Consider the following 22726-nt stretch of genomic DNA (forward strand, 5'->3'; position numbering starts at 1 on the left):
ACATCACAGAGTGCAGCCTATCCAGTCACTAGGGACCAGTGGCATCACAGAGTGCAGCCTATCCAGTCATAGAAGCCAGTAACATCAGAAGGCAACTTATCTAGTTACTGGGAATCTGTAGTATTACAGAGCAGCTTACCCAGTCACTACAGCAAGCCACATTAAAAGATTTCACAGCACGTAATGATGAATCAAATTACTAAAACTAATTATATTTTGAGCGCAAATAAAAGTTGCAGTTGCAATCTTACACAAATGGTACAAACACTCGAAGACCTGCATATTACATGAACCCCCCTTTCCAGGAGGTTGTACGCAGATGCCATTCAGCACTGCCCTCAAGTGGCACAAACCACCTACTGCTCTTCTATTAGTACATTTATTACACAGCTTCCCACACTCGGAAGTGACGGGTTGTAGTGGTTGTTGGAACAGACATGAGTGACCTGTGTGATCCGAGACAAGTTTGAGAGTTTATACTCCCGGATATCCCACACCACCTCCCCACTGCAGCTATTTCAGCAATGAAGCCTAGGAAAAACTCTGCATTCATAGCCAGATGTGAGTCTTTATTGTGTCACTTTAATGTATATATAGATATCATTACGCAAGAGTAGACATCTTACAAAGATTAGACACAGCGCAGTTTGTCTTACACCACCATAGAGAATTTACCATGGGCACTTTATCAAAAGCCCAACAATGGTCTTAGGAACTAAAAAAACATGAACAAAAAAAAAAAAGATTAACCATGCGCTCCAATGTCTACGATACAGTATGGATTTATATGCGTAGCGCGGTGACAGCTGTCAATTTAGAAAGTGACCGTTCTGTGGGAGGACACAATGAAGGTCTAGATTTAGAATATGGAATGATTTTTTTTTTTTTTTAAAGAAATAATTCTAAACACCACAACTGGAAACTGTCAATTTCAGGCCATTGTCTGGCTAGGATTCCTAAACAGAAATGTATTTACAAGTGCATAAGTCAGGAGTATGCTGGCAAACAGATGAGTCACAGACACAGATTCAAAATGCAAAAACTATATTAAAAAAAATGCTAAAAATCAAAACGATTGCTGCTGCATTACATTCTACACCCAGGATCTGCCAAGAGCCTCGCAGAAAAATCAGCAGGACAACCAGAGACGCACGGCCGAGGCAGCAGGAAACCACGGCTTTTATTCTATGTCTAAGGTGAGGTGTTACATAGCTCAGCACTGAAAGCTGGAGATGGAAGAGGTTGGAGACCGTTACCAGCTGATTGTGTAAGGAACCCGGCCTCGCGCAGTCAGGCAGCAGCAATTTTATTAACAAAAATCGATTTTTCTGCTCCATAAATATTTAAAAATTAAAATATAAAAAAAGGATCACACACCAACACAATACTAGAGTATGAGTTACGACAGTTAACATTTTAGACTTAAAAACAAATTGGAGATGTACTAAGACTTCGCGGGTGTAAGAGGAGAGACTAAGAACACCAGCCAACCAGCTTCTGACCGCCTTTTTAAAAGCAGTTAAAAAAAAAAAAAAGAAGAAGCTGATTGGTTGGTAATCTCTCCACATGGTACATCTGGCCCATAAAGATTTAATTCACCCGAAATCAAGGGGAGCAGAGAAGCGGTCAGTTTGGATGCTGGTTTTCTGGAGGGGCCTGGCAGAATCACGCTGGTACAGACTAACCCCACCCCCCCATCTTTCAGTGCAGACATTATTAGTGACACTGTCACTAAACATACAAATGCTGGGAGAGTTGTTATATTGTGAGGTTAAAGCTCTTCTCTTCTTGCGGCTTGCTGATCCAGTTCCCGTAGCCCATTGCCTGCAGAGCTTTAAAGAACTGTCCTTTGGCCTGCCTGTAGATGGTGGCTGCCTCTTTGATGTCGCTGTAGGTGGAGCACTGTAGAAGGTCCTCGCGCCCACGCATTGTGCAGAGTTTTTGGAACAATACAAACATGTGGAGCTTGGAGACACGAGAGACTTCCAGTTTGCCCCTAAAACCAAAACAAAAATCATTCAGGCCATATGGCCTCACGTCTTCACACACCCTATAACTGGCAATTGCAGGGAGAAACACATTACACTACGGTAATCTTAAGGCCCCTACACAAAAACAGCAGGTCATTTCCTCTGTGTTCCCTGGGAGGCTCACATAGGGTATGGACACGTGATAAATCACAGAGGGCGGCAGGAGAATAAATAAAAAACCACCACACAGGAAGAATGGACGGCTGCTGATTGGCTGAGTGTTCTCAACCAATCAGGGGCCGCTGATTTTTTTCATGTTTTTTTCTGCCGCAGGGGAGAGCGCCTCTTCTGTATGATGCGATACATCACGGTTGCTTAAAAGCCCCGCTAAGTGCTGCACATACAACATCTGACTCCGAGCTGATGCACATCGGATGTCACAGATTTGGCCTGTATATTGGCCTCATCCGTCGGATTCAGCGAAATCAGGCCTAAAATCGATCAAGTGTTTAAGAAATCACCATATAGGCGCATTGATTTTACCTTAGAGGTGATCAATTTCCTATGGTTCCCGTTATGTATTTCAGATTCTGCTCATTGTCATGAGATTACCATGGCAACCCATCTAATGCCCCCTGATATAGGGAGCACAGGCCCATATCAATGTGTGCGAGATGTAAGTAACTGGTAATACATAAACCATGTCCTTATCCTGTTATACGCAGTATCAGCCATAGGGGTCAATCCTATTAACCCCGGAGGGTGCGTGCTGCAGTCCGGGTGCCATTTTAATGCTGAAAAGGGTCCCCGAATTAACCCTCTCACACCCTTTGCAGGGCCGAATTAGCTGAGAACTGCTCTCACCCCTATGGAGATTCAAGCACTTTTCAGCCTGCCATAAAGTACACCCGGTGTCTTGATTTGCAAACATCGGGCACATCCACATCCTTGGGGTGTAATAAGATCGACCCCACATCCAGAGATGTCACAGGGATAAGATGCGCTATCCGACACAGGTGAGACAACACTTATACAGGATGACAGCGGCTCTTACCCTTCCACTTTCCCCTTTGTCCCATCCAGCACCTCCGCTTCCTCATCCGCAAGACACCAATTCACACTGGACTCCTTTGTTTTCCCGGTCTGCCGGTAGGAGTCATAGACACTGACCCGTCCGACCTGTGTAGGAGACAGAAGAGATCAGTATGAGCAGAACATGATGCTGAGGCATGGCTTAAGTCACGTGGATGAGTAGGCCCCTTACCTCTGGGTGATTGACTATATAAAGGTCCGGCAACTGCTGCTGGAAAGCTTCACCATCTCTGGACATGCGGCAGCAGATTGCCCGTGTCAGGTGGCCCTTACTGAACAAGTAGCCTGAAATATACACCGATAGCAGTGGTTAGATACACCTGGAGGAGAGACTCAGGACAGTGCTATAAAGCCACAAAAGGCAGAGGTTAGATTATTTTCGCTTGGAGAGAAGACACAGGGTGGTGCTATAGAGCCACATAAGGCGGAGGTTAGACACGCTCCGCTTGGAGAAGTTAGACACTCACATAAGGCAGAGGTTAGACACATTCCACTTGGACAGGGTGGTGCTATAGAGCCACATAAGGCAGAGGTTAGACACACTCCACTTGTAAAGAAGACTCAGGGTGGTGCTATAGAGCCACATAAGGCAGAGGTTAGACACGCTCCGCTTGGAGAAGTTAGACACTCACATAAGGCAGAGGTTAGACACATTCCACTTGGACAGGGTGGTGCTATAGAGCCACATAAGGCAGAGGTTAGACACACTCCACTTGTAGAGAAGACTCAGGGTGGTGCTATAGAGCCACATAAGGCAGAGGTTAGACACGCTCCACTTGGAGAAGTTAGACACTCACATAAGGCAGAGGTTAGACACATTCCACTTGGACAGGGTGGTGCTATAGAGCCACATAAGGCAGAGGTTAGACACGCTCCGCTTGGAGAGAAGACTCAGGGTGGTGCTATAGAGCCACATAAGGCAGAGGTTAGACACGCTCCGCTTGGAGAAGTTAGACACACTCACATAAGGCAGAGGTTAGACACGCTCCACTTGGAGAGAAGACTCAGGGTGGTGCTATAGAGCCACATAAGGCAGAAGTTAGACACGCTCCACTTGGAGAAGTTAGACACACTCACATAAGGCAGAGGTTAGACATGCTCCGCTTGGAGAGAAGATTCAGGGTGGTGCTATAGAGCCACATAAGGCATAGGTTAGATAAGCTCCGCTTGGAGAAGACAAAGGATGGTGCTATAGAGCCACAGTAGGTGGGAGGGGGACCTTTGTAGGTGTTGAGGCTACTTGAGCATGCAGTGTCCAGCTGTATCTCAGCAACGCCATAAACAGTACCAGTAACTACAGCAACTGAAAGTGGCGCCATCTGGCTACATACCAAGAGTGACCGAGCCGAGGTACACAGGCTCGATGAAATGTGACAACACGCCACCCTGCAGGCCCAACACGTTCCAGCGCAGGATCTTATCACTGCAAGACATGGTGCGGAGTCTCTCGCCATGCTGTATGCCGTCCCATGTGGGGACAATATCGCTGGACTCCACCGGAATGGTCCCTTCGCCTGCACAGAGAACACAGTAAGTAGAGGTGGTGATAGCCCCCAGGAGCTGGCATTGAGTCTGCTATTACTGCTGTAAAGTCCTGTAATTCAGCAATATATAAATACCATTCTCCACTTTGGTCCGCAGCTTCCCCTGTTTTGGGTTCTCAAACAGAGGGTAATGTTGCTTGTCTCCCTCTGCGCTGGGCTGATCGCTGCAGGACTTGTCAAATAGCGCCCCATCCCCACAGGGAGCGGTACTGTAAGCAGACAGACACTGTTCTAACTCCGAAGACAAAGCAAACTAACAAAATATAAACTATATATACACAGGAAGAAAATACTAATTGCAGAGTTAGGGTCACTGCAGTAATCCCAGCGCTGACCATTACACCATCTGTAGTAGAAAGAGGCTGCAGTCCTGTAACGCTAACCTTATGTAGAGGTGAAAGGTCACTGCCGGTTTAACCCTCAGCAGGTCTTCAGCTTCCTCAAATATGCTGTCCTCTGGGCTGTCTGGGTTGAACTTCATCAACTGATCATACAGGAATCTGCACAGACAAACGGATTGATGTATCAGGTAATCGGTCACGATTTAAGAGCTAGAAAGCTTGCTCTGTGCCATCACTGCTTGCACCCTAGTGGGCTGCAAGGGTCTCACTGGCCAACTGTTTTGCCACATTTATTGGCACAGACTCACCACAAGCCCCAGCGTCCTGGGGTAAACTCACCTTATGAACCCCCTCCGTGCAATGACCTCTGCATGGCAGTCATTTACAGTCTCCCCTCGCAGACTGAGTTCCTCCCCCTTCACGCAGCGATTCCCTGGAAGATATAAAAAAAAAAAAAAAAAGTTAGGTGGTCTATTATACCCCCACAGACCGGGGAACCGAACGGAGCAGAGGGCAATGCTCACCAGTGCCAATGCTGACCACTGTGCCCAGGTCTGTGCTGTTCTGCTTCATAATAATAGCAGCCAGGATTTTCCTTCCCAGGAGGCTGTTCTGAATCCTGGCTGTGAGTGTGTTGAATTTCTGGTGGCTGAGCATAGCAATCTGGTCATGGAAAGTGCTGCCGAAGACCGGGAGCTGTGCAGGAAGACAAAAACATATTAAAGGAGCTGGCAATCTCTGGTACCTTACCGTCCCCACTACAAAATGGCATGACGTGCTGCGGGCATTTAACCGGGTTACATGGTGACCATAACCCATCTGGGCATGCAGCCTATATCGCAGGGATTCCTGTGTGTGCCCAGTACACCCGTAACAGTGCATCTGTGCATTCCAATACTGGATGTGTCTTCACAAACAAACACACGCACGTCGCTGAGTCTGATCAGGAGAAGGGTACACAGTTTATTACCGCTATACAGGTGTAGGCATTTCTAGTGCTGTCTAGTATTGCAAGGACATTCTACACTATCAGGATTATCGTATTCTTTCATAGGCCACAAAGCAAAGCATTCAGTCGACTGATTCCATAATGTTGGGACTTAAAGTAGTATCATGTTGCTCTAAATATCAAGATAGACTTGGTGAAGCGCCACTAACCATTTCCATACTAGTTCTGCTCTATTACTGGAGGTTAATGGGTTCTCACCTCAGTCACCGTGTCCCCCTCGCGTATCGCTTTCTCCGCCTCTCCAATCAGGACTCTCAGGGCAGCATCTGCTGCCTCAGCCTTTGCCTGCTTCTTGTTGGATGCAGTAACAGGTGGGAACCAGCGACCCCCGACTTTTGCTTGGAACACAAACCTACAAGCGAGACAAGTGTAATAAAGTGAAGCAGCCCGGTTGATGACTGAACGCACATTTCCATATTCCCCAGGATCCGGAGTACCTAGGTCTGGTTTATCAGTCTCCCCTGCATTATATGGGATGTAGAAGAGAACACAGCTCACAGCTTTGAAAGTCAGGGCCAAGAGACGGCCACTGATGAGAAAGTCCAGCATGACAGAATGATGTTTAGTCATTGTTATAGGTGACTATATCTCTCACCAGCCACACTTATGTTCCCGTACCTCCTAACCACATTCTGCAGACACTGAGGACCAGCACAGTAACAGAGCTAGGGGCAGGAGTACAAGAGACAGGGCTGGTAACACGGGCTGCGTCTGGTTTTAAGACCTGAGAAATGTAAAGCGAGTGACAACATAACGTGGGGTCACACTGACTGAAGGAACTGGATAGGAGAAAGATGGGAGGGAGCGTGTTGGAAAGGGAGGGAATAGAGCAGATGCACAGCTGTAGTTTCTACAGACACAACATGGTCAAGTTCTAATTCTAGTCACTTTGTCATGTCAGTTTCTCATCAGTCCACACGGATTTGGTATGGGGTCATGTTAAAACAGTAAGTCAACAAGGATTGGTAAATCACATCCGCTGGCTAGAAAGCAACAGTAGCAGCAATTAAAGAGCCTAAAAGCTGGAGAATCTGGTTGGTCAAAGATGGACATCTCAACAATGGGAAAAATTCGGACTTACTTGGGATCATGAGGGGGACCAGACTGGTTGACCATCTTAAACTCTGCCGCAAAGCCCTTGGCACGGGAGTATTCCAGGAGGCCGCTTACTGGGTTGGCATTCAGATATTTGATGAAATCCCCAACACTGGAAGCCTGGGCTGTTTTAAGGTCATCCACAGAGAGTTCTGGGGCCGAGGGAAATTCCATGGGGCGGTCTTCAGAAACAGGCTCAACCTGAACCAAGAACAACAACAACCATGTTCATTCATCCCTGAGTACACCGATATATTCACTTTTAGTTTTAATAGACCGCTAAGTAATTCATCCAGCTGTCAATATGTCCAGATTCTATAATCCAAGGAGCTTAATGGGATGCTGGGAATTCTACAACTAGTCACTAGATACAGGTGAAATTCCGGAGAACTGGAAACAAGCAAATGTTGTACCACTGCACAAAAGTGGAAAATGTTCCAACAGTCGGAAAAATACATAACAACCCCCCCCCCCCCCCGTGTTTGCACCCACTTGTCCACCCCTCCCCATTTTACCCCCTCTGCTTACCGCATCTTTTTCCCCTCACTTTGTTTCAGATTTTATTTGTAATTGTCATCTTAAATTTAAGTTTTGTATACGTTTGGGCACTTATCACCTACAACCTACATACCTAGGTTCTCAATCTACTTTCCTTTGCCACCTGAGCTGCCACAACTGAGTATTAGAAAACGCAAAACCTTTGCCTGTTAATTTTCTCCTCAGCATTATGTACAATAAATAGGGATTTTTTTACCTTCTCAGGGTGTAAAGAGCTGTCGCTAATTAGCTGCTTCACCGCCGCCTCAGCAGCCATCTGTTTGGCAAGCTTCTTGCTATTGGCAACCACAGTCGGGAAGACCTGAGCACCCATTTTTACCATGTAAGTGAACCTGTAATAAAAAAAAAAAAAGACGTTCTAGAAAGAAAGACAACTGGGAACATGGCACCAATATGTATGAGTCAGTTTATCAGCTTACTGACATTGTGCGACGATTTCTGCCAAACACCAGCAAATTATTCCTGCAACTTACCAATCAATTGCCTTGACTCTCCTCCCCTCCCCCCCCCCAAATAGCTTTGTTGAATATGTAAATTAAAAGCAGCCATACTACAGTTGTAGGAATACGGAATATCCGATTAATTGGGAGTAAGTGACTTCAATGAGACATTTTGCACCTCATGGCTCATTGACTGCACCAGCACATAAGGAAATGACTGGGATCAGTATTGGTTTAGCTCACTGGGAGCATTACAAATCTACTACAATACAAAGCCCTCCAAGCCCCTCGGCAGCCCAACACTTATACAGATGACACTGTAGCCTTGTATTATGCAGCCACTGCAATCGTGGCAGCGTACCTCAGAGTGAGAAGTGTAACGTAAGAGGAGGACATGGCCCAGGAGCACATTCCGTGTGAGAGGTGTAGATTCCTAAAGGTATCAATCTGATGTATTGAACAATGGGACAATTCGTAGAAGATACTTACTTGGGGTCATGTGGGGGACCCTCCTGGGACACCAGCTGGAATACACACAGGTCGCCAGTTTTCTGGCTGTGCTCCATAAGAGTGCTGATTGGGTTCTTACCCCCAGTCAGTGATGGCTGCGGTACGGACTTCTGCAGAGACACATTACAGTAATCAGTGTTTAACACCAACGTTACTCACGATAATAACCGACAGATCTTGTAGCACTGGAGCTGTGTGTTCTAAGGGGAGGCTCTCTCCTGATTGGAAAGAAGCTGCTACAGATTGAGTAGCAGAAGAATTTTGGATAACGGATTATTCCTTATTTCGGAATATTTTTTATATTTCAATGATTTATTTTGCATTTATGTTGTACAAACATCAAACACATGAAATACACACAAGTCTATTTTATGTGTGTATGAAACAAGGTTTCCAAACATTAAACAGTGTGTCCTGTCTCATGCACTGCATTTGAATGCCAATCAATCATTTTCTTGCACATATATAGAGCCAGTTACATATAATGTCCTCAGTAGTGCTGTTAGCAAAAAATAAAAATATAATTACATTCTGGAAACTATGGATGAGGGATATTTTGCATAAGGGACACTTAACCTGTATCCAATCAGCAGGCATGTCGTACCATGAATTTCCAATGGCCAGCAGAGGCACCACTGATGGACAGAGTACCAGTCTACTGCAAAGCCTTCAGCTAAATGCTACATCAGTGCTTCCACTAATAACTTTATACCAGTAGCATATAAGCCCTCTTACCACTTCCTCCTGCATCTCCTGAATTGCAGACTGCTCTGCCAGGACCTCCTCTTGTGTTCCGCCTTGTGCCTCTCGCAGCAGGACCCGCATGGTGAGCGAGGCAGCCTCCTTCTTAGCCGTTTTCTTGCTGCTGGCTTCAGCCGCTGGAAAAGGTCGGCCATTGATCACCGCCTGGATCTTAAACCTGTTTTACCAAGAAAACATGTCATGTTTATCAGGAACCTTTACAGATATACACTGAGACAGCTTCCCAAAGTACAGTGTAATTATACCAAATCAGCAGCCAATTACACCCCAAGGACTATCCACTTAGCACAACAAATATAGATTGCACTCTACAGTCAAGATTGGTCAATAAACAAGAGCGCTGCTGATTAAAGGGCTGCCATCTAAACATTGCATGTGGTAAAAATCAATTGTTAAAACTCACGCTGACCTAACATACCACCCCCTAATGAATACTGGTTCCCTACAGGAATAGGGAGGATGTTAGGACCGGTTCACCATTAAATTCCCAGTAACACCCTTGCTCCTTTATTAGTGGGTCCTTCCACCTTGAGGTACATTCAGCCTCCTATACGAGACGACCATACATAAAATGAAGGCCGACTTGACATCAAGTGACTTATATTTCAGTACATAGCTGACATTACAGCTTCCAGTCTATTTAAACTGCTAATTAGGCTAATTACCAAAATGCTGTATTTCCACAGCATGCATTAGAAAACGGATTTACGATAGTGTACAATACAGCATCTGCCTCCAGGTTTAACACTTATTTTAATAATATAATTGTAATGTATTTACTTATTTGACTTCTACTTTTAGACCAAGTGCTATCCATTACAGGAGCGAATGAGCAAGTGGCAACGCAACAGAAAGCCAGCACCTGCGCCCCTAGGCAGAGTAAATACTGACTGCTACTGAATCCTACACATGCTGGGCATCCTTATTCTCATACTGCAATGTAGCTCCGAGCTAGGACACACCCCTCCACCGGTTACATCTGCCCCTTTGCAGCGCAGCATGGTGTTACCCAAGTACACCATTACTGGCTGCTACTGAATCCTACACATGTAGGGCAGCCTTAATCCAACACTGCAATGTGTATCTGAGCTAGGACACGCCCCTCCCACAATTCTCTGCACACAATCCATTTACCCCCATGCAGCACAGAAAGGTGGCATTCAGGTGCCCTATTACTTTTTGCTTTGCTGCCATCTTTGCTTGATACACCAGCACCATTCTGGTCTTTGCTGTAAGTTCTATTTGGTGCATGGCACGGTACTAGGCCAGGCTGTCCCCTGTCTAAGAGACAAAACAAGCAGTATGCTATACAGACAGGCTGACCTATTGTGCCCAGGAGGATGCAAGGAAGTACTTATGGTGGGCTGGTGCGGCACAAGAGAGACTTACCTTGGGTCATGGGATGGTCCACTCTGGTCAAGAAGCACAAAGTCACAATGCAGATTAAAGAAATGTGTGAACTCCAGGAGGCCGCTCACTGGGTTCTTCGCCAGGCAGGCCTGAAGCTTCTCCAGTTGGGAGCATTCTTTGACAGGTTCACAATACTGAGGTACCGGTACAGACTGATTGTCTATTTCTCCTCCAACGAAGTTATTTCCTTCCACCCTGTTTATGCCATCAGAGACCTCATCAACCGCCCATTTTCCATTCTCATAGTCATCAAATGACATTTCTTTAACACGTTTCCTTGGAGGCTCATCAGAGGGCATATCTGCAAGAATGGCCTCAGGTACCTCAATGGGCACTTCACCGCCAACAACCACCGCTGCCACCTGCTGGCCATTCTCCACGTACACCTCCTCCTTGGGAAGGGCTACAAGATTCTCCTGCTCAGTCTCATGAATCTCTGCTGCTCTTTTCTTGATAAACATTCTCTCCCGTTTCTTTTCAGTGAGGGACCATTTTGGGGGGTTCCCTTGACGGCAAATCTCTCCCTGTTTCTCCAAAGTGCTGAGGAGCTGATTAACCTCGTTCATCTTGGAGATTCCTATACTCTTCCGGATAGCTGTCGGCGTGGACTCCGGAGTTTGGTATAAGTATTCACAGAGCTTTTCCTTTGTTTCTGCCATGATGTCAGCTGACCAGATGTCCTCAAAGTTGGGCGATGATTCTTCTGCCTTTGCCTGCTGAGGGGTGCCACCAGAGGCAGGAAGACTATGAGGACTGTTAACCAAGAGCCGCCACTTCGGTGGGGTACCGTTCTCTTTATATAGTATATTATTTTTCTCTAACTTGTACAGAATACTATTGATTCGTTTCTTCTCTGTATCAAATACCTTTAATAAACTTCTCGCAGTATGAAACTCTCCGCCTGAGAGTTCCCGGAATTTCCGTAAAATCTTTTCTTCTAGAGGATCGTGCGACACAGAAAGCCGATGGAAACTTTCCGACAGGCTGCACGTAGCCCGATCAGAAGGGTGGACAGGAGGAGGACGAGGATGAGAAGGAAACTGAGGAGGGTACCTCTGAGGTGGAGGGTACCTCTGGATGAAGCTGTGCCTTGGTGGTGTAATGCGGTTGTATCGGAAGTCCTTAACAAATCCTGACTGACCGCTCAATAGAAATTCTCTCTGCGCTTGTCTCAAGTCTTGCTGTTCCTGTGGGAGGAAAAGGTAGGGAAGAGAAGCAGAGTTAGGGATATGGCTGAAGCTATGGTTTTCGTTCATTTGATTCGCATTTCGCCCTCTGTATGATCCTTTATTCATTGCCAAAGGGTTAAGAGGAGGGAGGGTCGGGACGCTCTCCACTCAAACAGAGGAAAGGCCCTGCCAAGAAGAGAAGACAAAGTGAACAGATGTTACACAGGTCAAGCACTCGCTATCACTACAACACCACAAAGCCTACTAAACTCCCTACCCGTCCCCCAGAGTAAAGGTGCCCCATAAACGTACCAATTACCCGGTACTTTATGCTAAAATAGCATCGCATCCCATGCACAACATATGCACAACGATGCTATTCTAGCACAAAAAGTACCGGGTAATTGGTACGTGTATGGGCACCCTAAGTTATATTTACATAGCGCACGTTCTCCAACAGGAGTCCGGCATTTATAAGACATCACAGCAATGCATAGTACATAGGATTTGGAGAGTACAGCAATAGACATAACAGAAAGCCCTGCGAGCACAGTAGGCACAACGCAGTGTCGGTGCGGGCATTTTGGGTGTGAACAAGTTGTGTATTCCACCATAAGGTACCAAGTGAGGCAGCCATCGTGTGCGCACTGCGTTGGATTACCCTGGGTGGAATAGGAGAAATGCCACAGAATGGGGCGATTGCAGAGTAGGGTCCCAAAATGACAGTCAGGTCCATGCATTTATCATCACATACACAAGTGTACCAGATGAGGCAGCCATGCTGGGCGCACTAGGAAGGTTACACTGTGGGAGGTGAGCCATGTAAGTTCCCAATGCAGACATGGGAGAGCGGGTGCTTGTGTAGGTGTATGATATACAGTGCTGGGAGGCCCTGCATAGGTCACTGCTGGCAGGGCGTGCAACCTGTGGAGGTACACATTACAGGAATAGCACATGGTGGGGTAGAAATACACTGGTGGTGGTGTGTGGTATGGGGCGAAGCATGATAAAGCCACCTTTGCAGGGGAAAAATCTGGGAATAATTTGTCCTGGTAAACAGTTTGCAGGTGAACCTGGTTCCGAGCCAGTTGAAAGGTATAAGGGTTTATCAGGAGAGGGGAAGAATGTGGCAGAAATATCAGATCCACCTGCAGCAGCTGGGTATTACCTAAAATATGTTCCCATCTTCCCACCACCCCGTGCCAGCCTGTACAACATAACCCATCATCCCCCCTTATACGGCAAGCTTGTGTAGAGACCCTTACCTTGCTCCTATGGAAAGTATAATGGGATCCTGTGTTGACAATCATGAGTACTAAATTACAGATCAATATAATCAGGACTACTACAGTTCAGTGGAAAATCAGTGCCCGGGCCAGCTAAGGTAAAGATTTAAGGGACATAGGGCTGATTCTGGCCAGGAGACCGGGGTACAGCTACAGGACAAGGGGCTGCTTCTGGCCTGGGGACCACTACAGGAAGAGGAGCTGCTTCTGGCCTGGGGACCGGGGTACAGCTACAGGACAAGGGGCTGCTTCTGGCCTGGGGACCGGGGTACAGCTACAGGACGAGGGGCTGCTTCTGGCCTGGGGACCGGGGTACTGCTACAGAACGAGGGGCTGCTTCTGGCCTGGGGACCGGGGTACTGCTACAGGACGAGGGGCTGCTTCTGGCCTGGGGACCGGGATACTGCTACAGGACGAGGGGCTGCTTCTGGCCTGGGGACCGGGGTACTGCTACAGGACGAGGGGCTGCTTCTGGCCTGGGGACCGGGGTACTGCTACAGGACGAGGGGCTGCTTCTGGCCTGGGGACCGGGGTACTGCTACAGGACGAGGGGCTGCTTCCTGGATAAGACGGAGAGAAAGTTTCAGTTTCCTTTCTCTACTAGTTACCACCTACCAAACAAGCCAGGCTGAGGAAAGGCAGAGAAGGCGGGTGCAGGGAAGCTGCAGCCAATCAGCTGGTGTAATGGGCAGGTTCTCTACACACAAGTGAATGAAGAAAGACACATGCAATGCTGACAGAGCAGAAACCGGCTACTCCAGTGGGGAAACATAGTACACTAGCAGCATGTCTACCATTCCAGCAGCCGATCTGCATCAGGAATCTACCATTCACATTACAGCCTCGTCCTCTGAGACCAAGAAATACTACCTAACACAACACCATGAGACACTACTCCTACAGTAGGAGTATGATCCTGAACCAGAAGTGCTGCCCAGACTGGGCCACACCAGACTAGTGATAGGATAAGGCAAGTGTCACACCAGCATACAAACCACCTTATAACATATGAAGTAGCCACATACGAAAAAACGCCTTCTATCCTTCAAATGGCACCTTCTATATAGTAATGCAAACATACTAGGGATGGCTATTGACCATCGATGGTTCAAAATCATCGATGGTTCATGGCTGATGTCGAATACTTTTGCCATCGATGGGGGAGAACTAGATGGTTTCCCTCCAGCGTTGGACCCACAAAACAATGTTTTGTTTTTTTCTCAAAGTGCAGGGACACATAGCATAGCTCTGCCCCCGACACCCGCGAAGCCCCGCCCACATGCCAATCAAACAATGGACGACCATCGATATGTAAAACTATCGATTGTGAGCCATTGCATAGTTTAGCACTATCGGGCGCCAGTTGCAGAATTGCCATCGATGGCAATGGCAACGATGGCCATCCCTAAAACGTACCCGCTCCTCACAAATACCAAAGCCAGCCTTCTCTGACCCCTCCCATTCAGCCTGGGCTGGCCAACTCCATTCCCTGCCATTACAGTGTTAGGGCTGTTTCACACAGTACGGTTCCTGCCGCACGGTGAAATCCCGTACGGCCAGGGTGCCGTGCCGCACTCAGCAGTTGTGAATGGACACTATTGTGTCCATTCACACGGGACGGCCACGGCCCGGCCGCACGGCTGCAGCCGGATCCCCCCACTGGAAGGGACGGCTGCCGGGCTGTGGCCATCCCTGCCATTATAAAATTCTGAGTGCGGCACGGCTCCCTGGCCGTACGGGATTTCACCGTGCGGCAGGAACCGTACTGTGTGAAACAGCCCTTAAGGTGTGTGCAATGGGAGAGGCCCTGTCTCGCTCTCTAGAAGTTAGTTCCAATCGTGCCTTGAGCCAAATTCTGAGATGTACACATATCCGATTGGTGCACGAAAATCTCAGATGTTCCTATCACTGCCTGCAGCACGTAGCATTGCCCAGAGAACAGGAGCATGTTGAGTTAAGGTGCCCAAAAACCAGCAGCAGATTAGGACAACTAACAGTCGCATTAGGGTATTGGTGATATTAGACATGTGTAATCAAGGCTGCAGGTGTATGGACACCTTTACTCAGATTACTTATGTTCACACAAAAGCCGGCAAGAGGAGTCTACCTACAGATTCAGCCCCAAATACATAAGACAGAAACATCTTGACATACGTACATAATAACCAACCTTGCCCACAATGTTCTATCCTTACCCTGATTACGGAGAAATAATACACTCACTGCCTCACCATAACCAGCCCATGGCAGCATCAGCCCCCACTCCCAAAAATCAAGCAGTCCCGGAACCCTTTACCAGATTATCTCAGATACCGGCAGATCTTTTATAAAGGGACAGTAATGGCCCTTGCAGAAAGAAGCCATTAAAATCCCAGTATCAGCTCAGTACAAGTATAAAAATGCTGGGACAAGCAATTGGGCCTAGTAATTTGATGGGACAAGCCTGCTATCCAGTATCCTTTGTCTGAAACATTCCAGCTGGCCCAAAACTGCTGTGGCTTACACCATGGTCGCATCCCACTGAGTACAACCACTGCCCCCCATACTATGTTTAACGACCAAATGTAAGTTTAGGTTAGTCTCCCAATTCCCAGATCCCTCTCCTCATCACACATGCTCAAGGTTTACAGATCCCTCTCCTCATCACACATTCCTGCTCAAGGGTCACAGATCCCACTCCGGGTTATGGGCGAGATGTACTAAGCCTTGAATAGTATATAATGGAGAATGAATGAATGAATACCAACCAACCCACTAACTCATTTTGTAAAGCTAGCCTGTAGCACTCCATTTTATCACTTCTCAGGCTTCGTGCATCCGGCCCTATGGTAGATATCCCTCCTTAGTCAGTATCCTTCTCCTCCCCCTCCCCCAAAATCAGACTTCCCCCATTCCTCACAGTCCCGTACAAGGGTCACAAATCCCTCTCGCCACAGATCACCATCTACGTGCACACGATCCCTCTGCCCCATAGCAGAATAGCAGATACCCCTTTCCCATCACACAGTCCGCCACAATGTCGTCCCCCACCGCCGTCATACACCGCCCCTCCCCCCGGGCACCCCGTTCTCCCGCCGTCATACACATCCTCCTCCTTTACCCACCGCCGCACAGATCCCTCCATCCCCGGAACACAATCATATATCACCTACCGACCCCGTGATGGCGGTAGCCGGCACCAGCTTGCTCCGTCCGCAGCGCACTCACACACACACCGCTCCGTGTTTCCGTACAGGCGACTTCCGGTTCCGGGGCAGCTGCTGGGGGGGAGAGAGAGTGAGAAAGAAAGGGGCGCGCGCGGTGGGCGCCAATCTATATAAGGGTCACGGCGCATGCGCTGTTCGAAGGTTTGCTAGGAGCGACACCTGAGGGCAGCCTGGCGCACTGCACCGGTCTCACCATAACAGCCGCTGGGCAGGTTATCCACGTGATCATTCTGGCGCCAAGTGTAATGTAACCGCGGACTCACGGAGGGGGGCAGCCGGAATCATTCCCTCAACGCCGGACAAGGGTGGTTCGATATGTAACAATCCTGGGAGAGAGATAAAGTAGCCGCTAACCAGCTCTTTACACAGTCCCACGTTACAGGCTGTTTATGACAAATTATATATATATGCCTTTGGTACATCTCCCCAATCTTGTAGTCCAAATGCCCAGGCTGCCTGTGGTATATATTGGGTTGGGTACATCCAGGGCTTAAAATGGTCATGCAGAGGTGGGGGAATTAATTTCTCTATGCCACCTAATAATTACACCCCTGCCCCCCATTAGGCAGAGACAGGGCCAGTGATAGGGATTTTGGCATCACCCTGAAAACTAGAATGTTTTTTTGTGAGAATTACTGTGCAGGGCCAATGTGGAGGTTACAATGTTCCACCTCACCATTACCCCTGGGTACATCTCCCCCAATTCATCTCCCCCAATAGTCAAACTGCCCAGGAGATTTGTGGTATATATTGGGTTTGGTACAATGTTACCCCCCCCCCCCCAATCCTGTAGTCCCAATGCCCAGGATGTCTGTTTGTGTGTCCCCAAAACACTGTGTGCAAATTTCTTTCTCTCACACATGAACAAACACAGAGGCAATCACAAGGTAGCAGACTAGCTTTCGAAGCATTTGCTTACAGCGGTCTTATGTAGGGTACACACCAGGACGACCCGCTCACGATGCACATCGTGAGCGGGTCGTCAGTGTCTCGTCCGACCCGCTCACGGTGACGCAGGGGGGCACGACCCGCTCACGATGTGCACCGTGAGCGGGTTCGATCTGATGGCGACCCGCACCCGGCTGTATAATCGTCATTGAGATCCTACCTGCAGCAGGTAGGATCTCAATAACGACCGACCCGCGGTAGCGCGGATCGGTATCGGTCCACACCAGGTCAGAAAAGGGCCCAATCACCACACAATCTACATCCAATTGATCGGAATTGGATGTAGATTGAAGGGATCAGGCCCTAGTCATCCTAGTGTGTACCCAGCATAAGGCTGGTTTCACACACTCCGGCTCCTGCCGGACGGTGAAATCCCGCGCGGCCAGGGAGCCGTGCCGCACACAGTAGTTGTGAATGGACACTATTGTGTCCATTCACACGGGACGGCCCGGCCGCACAGCTGCAGCCGGATCCCGCCACTGGAAGGGACGGCTGCCGGGCTGTGGCCATCCCCTCCATGATAAACCACTGTGTGCGGCACAGCTCCCTGGCCGTGCGGGATTTCACCGTCCGGCAGGAGCCGGAGTGTGTGAAACAGGCCTTACTAGTATATCAGGGTTGCCTACCTGCCCCTCTCCTTCAGGGAGAAAATGCTCTGCTCCTGGGCTTCCCTGGTAATGTACCATACCTCCCAGCATGCCCCTCTCCAGGAGGACACAATGCTCTGCTCCTGGGCTTCCCTGGTAATGTACCATACCTCCCAGCATGCCCCTCTCCAGGAGGACACAATGCTCTGCTCCTGGGCTTCCCTTGTAATGTATGATTGCCATCACCTGTGGTGACACCTTTCTTATCAGTTACCTAGCTCCCCACAGGTGCTGGCAATCCTACATTATCCATACCTCCCAGCATGCCCCTCTCCAGGAGGACACAATGCTCTGCTCCTGGGCTTCCCTTGTAATGTATGATTGCCATCACCTGTGGTGACACCTTTCTTATCAGTTACCTAGCTCCCCACAGGTGCTGGCAATCATACATTATCCATACCTCCCAGCATGCCCCTCTCCAGGAGGACACAATGCTCTGTTCCTGGGATTCCCTGGTAATGTATGATTGCCATCACCTGTGGTGACACCTTTCTTATCAGTTACCTAGCTCCCCACAGGTGCTGGCAGTCCTACATTATCCATACCTCCCAGCATGCCCCACTCCAGGAGGACACAATGCTCTGCTCCTGGGCTTCCCTGGTAATGTATGATTGCCATCACCTGTGGTGACACCTTTCTTATCAGTTACCTAGCTCCCCACAGGTGCTGGCAATCCTACATTATCCATACCTCCCAGCATGCCCCTCTCCAGGAGGACACAATGCTCTGCTCCTGGGCTTCCCTGGTAATGTATGATTGCCAGCACATGTGGTGACACCTTTCTTATCAGTTACCTAGCTCCCCACAGGTGCTGGCAATCATACATTAGCCATACCTCCCAGCATGCCCCTCTCCAGGAGGACACAATGCTCTGCTCCTGGGCTTCCCTGGTAATGTAGGATTGCCATCACCTGTGGTGACACCTTTCTTATCAGTTACCTAGCTCTCCACAGGTGCTGGCAGTCCTACATTATCCATACCTCCCAGCATGCCCCACTCCAGGAGGACACAATGCTCTGCTCCTGGGCTTCCCTGGTAATGTATGATTGCCATCACCTGTGGTGACACCTTTCTTATCAGTTACCTAGCTCCCCACAGGTGCTGGCAATCCTACATTATCCATACCTCCCAGCATGCCCCTCTCCAGGAGGACACAATGCTCTGCTCCTGGGCTTCCCTGGTAATGTATGATTGCCAGCACCTGTGGTGACACCTTTCTTATCAGTTACCTAGCTCCCCACAGGTGCTGGCAATCCTACATTATCCATACCTCCCAGCATGCCCCTCTCCAGGAGGACACAATGCTCTGCTCCTGGGCTTCCCTGGTAATGTATGATTGCCAGCACCTGTGGTGACACCTTTCTTATCACTTGCCTAGCTCCCCACAGGTGCTGGCAATCATACATTAGCCATACCTCCCAGCATGCCCCTCTCCAGGAGGACACAATGCTCTGCTCCTGGGCTTCCCTGGTAATGTATGATTGCCATCACCTGTGGTGACACCTTTCTTATCAGTTACCTAGCTCCCCACAGGTGCTGGCAATCCTACAGTACCAGGGAAGCCCAGGAACAGAGCATTTTCTCCCTGAAGGAGAGGGGCAGGTAGGAAACCCTGTAGTATATTCATAGCATACAACTGTCCCATTGTTTTAGGACCGCCGAGTCTGATGCATGGCGAGCGGCCGCGGATAAATGAGCCCGAAGCGCGGTGAGCGGGCGCGGATTGGGTTTTTATGGATAGAGGTGGGAATTATTCTAGAATGGCGATAGACTGTAAGCTCTCTGAAGCAGGGCCCTCCTCCCTCATATGATTTTCCTTCCCTCATTTATACCATCATCTCCTTCACACTGCCAACAACACTTACCCTTGGATTTATCCGCCCTGCTTCTTGTTTGGGTGTTATGACTGCTGCCGCTAAGTTTATACACCTTTCCCGTGACCTGAAATACTCTGTGCTGTAAGTTACTCGTTTTATTCCATTCTGTGTGTTGTACACACAAGTCCCAATCTGTTATTAAAGAATGATGTATGTCATTATAAAAAAACCTGCTTTTGGTAACGTGAGCTAAAAAAAAATGACAGAAAATGTGGTTAGGCCATACAATACAAACCCCCCAGAATGAGCTCTAGCTCCATCAGGCGCACACTGCTCTGCCCCTTGGTGCATGTTTGCAGACACCTGTGCTGAGAAAGGCAGCACAGGTGCCAGCAGTCATGCCCATGAGCAGAGTGCGTATGAAGCAAGGGGCCATGTTGGAGGGACTGGGAATATAATCATGATGATGGTTGGTGGTTTATCACGCTCCAAGCTCGGTACATCTGGACCTCAGTCCGATAAATCTGTTTTTTTCTGTTGCATTTTTGTCACCTTTCAAAATGGCTGCCTGATGCCGGTATCTGGCAGCAGGTATCCGGACTCATGATAGATTGACTCTAGCTCGGCCACTATTGGTTGACAGGGTCAAAAGGTTGACATAGAAACGGTCGACATAAGGTTGTTTGTATTTGGAGCCGACAGGTGGTATTTGGCCCTACTATCCACCACTATGGCGTGGAGGGAGAATATAATGGTGTGTAACCGGGCCTGAAGCATGGCGAGCGCAGCAGCGCACTCAGCTGGTGTCCATACCACGCTATGTTGACATAGACACCCAAAAAAATCATGTCAACCTTTTGACTGTTGACCTATAGTGGTAGATCTAGACATTGTAGACAAAATATCGTGACCCTGGCAGTATGGGTCTTTGCCGGGTGGGGAACATGTGGCAAAGCTCAGTTCCGAGATCGCCATGTTCATGAACAGGTTATCGGTGCTTTCTCCCCATGGGGCAGATGTATAATGACTGGGCTTCAGGTGCAATAATCCTAATAAGTATTCACTGCAGTGTACATGCACAGCGCCCCCCGAACTGCGCGCGTTCCTGCGTTGTGTTGGACACTGTCACCTGATGGCTATATCTGGACCCATGTGCTGTACCAATCGCGTGCGGTTCATTGACATTGCCAGGGAGGAATCTGGGAGAACCCTCTCCCGGTAATTATTGCACTACTAGTCACCAGCCTATCAAAATGATGGAGGTGCTGGGATTCGGGGACTTGTCATGCTGGGGGGAGTGTGCGTGAACAAGCAGAGCTGCGCTGGCACCATAGCACCATAGCACCATAGAGGTGAGGAGCAGCATTAAGCACATACGCTACGTTGGCTTGGTAAATGGGAACAATGGGGGTCGGGGTTGCTGTTAGAAATAGACGGACTGCAGCATTTGGGTAACAGTATATGCAGGTTTCCTACAAGAATGGGTGTTATGTGCTGCAAATATTGAGGGGTTCATTGATCAAAAATATTATTCTTGTGAACTGTTGCCACCTAGTGGTCAACTGTAATCTCGCGTTAGAAGTGTGATGTTCAGGTTTGTTATTATCTGTATTCTAGGTAGAGGCCAATTCGGTTTCCTAGCACATTCCTGGTCATCCTGCCTCCTTACAGATGTATTCCCCAGAAGTACTCAGGTAAGCTGTGTGACTATTACAGGCTGTTTTTACATTTAAAGCTGTGTATTTGTCCCTCTGAGACTACAGCGTTGTACAATTGTGTCGTTTCCTTCATAAGTTTCATGAGTAAACCTTTTGGTACTCTTTACCTAGAACGGCGGCCATCGCATGTACATCGCATGCCATTATAATGGCATGCGATGGCCGCGATTTTACATAGAAATGCATGTTAAAATGTAAATCGCGTCGGTCGCATCGCATGCGGCCAAAAAATCGCATGCAATGCGACCGACGCGATTACCGCGATTTTACATAGGGAACAATGTTAAATGGCCCAATTGACCCGATTTTACATAGGGAACAATGTTAAATGGGCCACAGATCACAAATAGCCACCCTGAAGTGTGAAATGGCCCCCCCAATTGTTAACGACACCCCACGATCAACGTCAACCCAAAGCGTGGCGAGCGCAGCGGTACGCGTCCTCCGACCTTTTTATACCCCCACTATCCACGTCGGCATGGAGTTGAGAATAGAAAGTGTGGCGAGCGCACGCGGATACCTGTGAAGCCCGCGAGGGGACGCGGATACCTGTGAAGCCCGCGAGGGGGCGCGGATACCTGTGAAGGTATCCGCGTACGCTCGCCACGCTTCGGGCTCGGTGGCTCGCTGCGCTCGCTACAACTTCTATTCTCAGCTCCACGCCGACGTGGATAGTGGGGGTATGAAATGGTCGGAGGACGCGTACCGCCGCCCCTCGCGGGCTCGCTGCACTCGCCACACTTCGGGTTGACCGTGGGGTGGCGTTAACAATTGGGGGGAGCCATTTCACACTTCAGGGTGCCTATTTGAGGTCTGTGGCCCATTTAACATTGTTCCCTATGTAAAATCGGGTCAATTGGGCCATTTAACATTGTTTCCTATGCAAAATCACGGTAATCGCGTCGATCGCATGTGATTTTTTCTGTCGCATGCGATGCGACCGACGCAATTTTTTACCTTGCGATGCCTAAGATCAAAATCGTGGGCGCCGTTCTAGGTAAAGAGTACCAACCTTTTTTCTCCTTCATCCACTAGGTGGCACTGGAGTAACAGTGGGGAATAGAGGGCGACCACAGGGAGCATGGGCACTTTAATACCCCTTTTACACCGCTGCAAAACCCGGGGCTTCAGACCTGGGTCAGCGGCGCTGTAAATGGGAAACGCCATGTCCCTTTACACAGGACCTGGGTAGAACACGGCTAGG

At 48.6% G+C, this 22726-nt stretch overlaps 1 protein-coding gene across 3 annotated transcripts; it reads right to left on the reverse strand.

The window, feature by feature from the left end:
• Positions 1-560: 560 nt before the first annotated feature.
• ADAR (adenosine deaminase RNA specific) lies at positions 561-16450 on the reverse strand. 3 transcript variants are annotated; one of them, XM_083166964.1, is made up of 15 exons: positions 16339-16450; positions 10711-12086; positions 9295-9478; positions 8539-8669; positions 7806-7941; positions 7038-7252; positions 6155-6308; positions 5472-5643; positions 5287-5380; positions 4990-5106; positions 4682-4815; positions 4394-4576; positions 3235-3347; positions 3025-3149; positions 561-1996 (listed from the first exon to the last, which is right to left on the reverse strand). In XM_083166964.1, the coding sequence occupies exons 2-15, from the start codon at positions 12024-12026 to the stop codon at positions 1759-1761; spliced, it is 3312 nt and encodes a 1103-aa protein (XP_083023090.1). In that variant the 5' UTR covers positions 12027-12086; positions 16339-16450; the 3' UTR covers positions 561-1758. The 3 variants fall into 3 exon arrangements, with proteins under 3 accessions (XP_083023090.1, XP_083023091.1, XP_083023089.1); XM_083166965.1 differs by lacking the exon at positions 16339-16450 and adding an exon at positions 13166-14563 and having other exon boundaries at positions 10711-11918; XM_083166963.1 differs by lacking the exon at positions 16339-16450 and adding an exon at positions 13166-14563.
• Positions 16451-22726: the final 6276 nt, after the last annotated feature.

This window comes from Crinia signifera, chromosome 12, assembly GCF_055691185.1.
Source record: "Crinia signifera chromosome 12, ASM5569118v1, whole genome shotgun sequence".
In the NCBI taxonomy this organism is placed as follows: domain Eukaryota; kingdom Metazoa; phylum Chordata; class Amphibia; order Anura; family Myobatrachidae; genus Crinia; species Crinia signifera.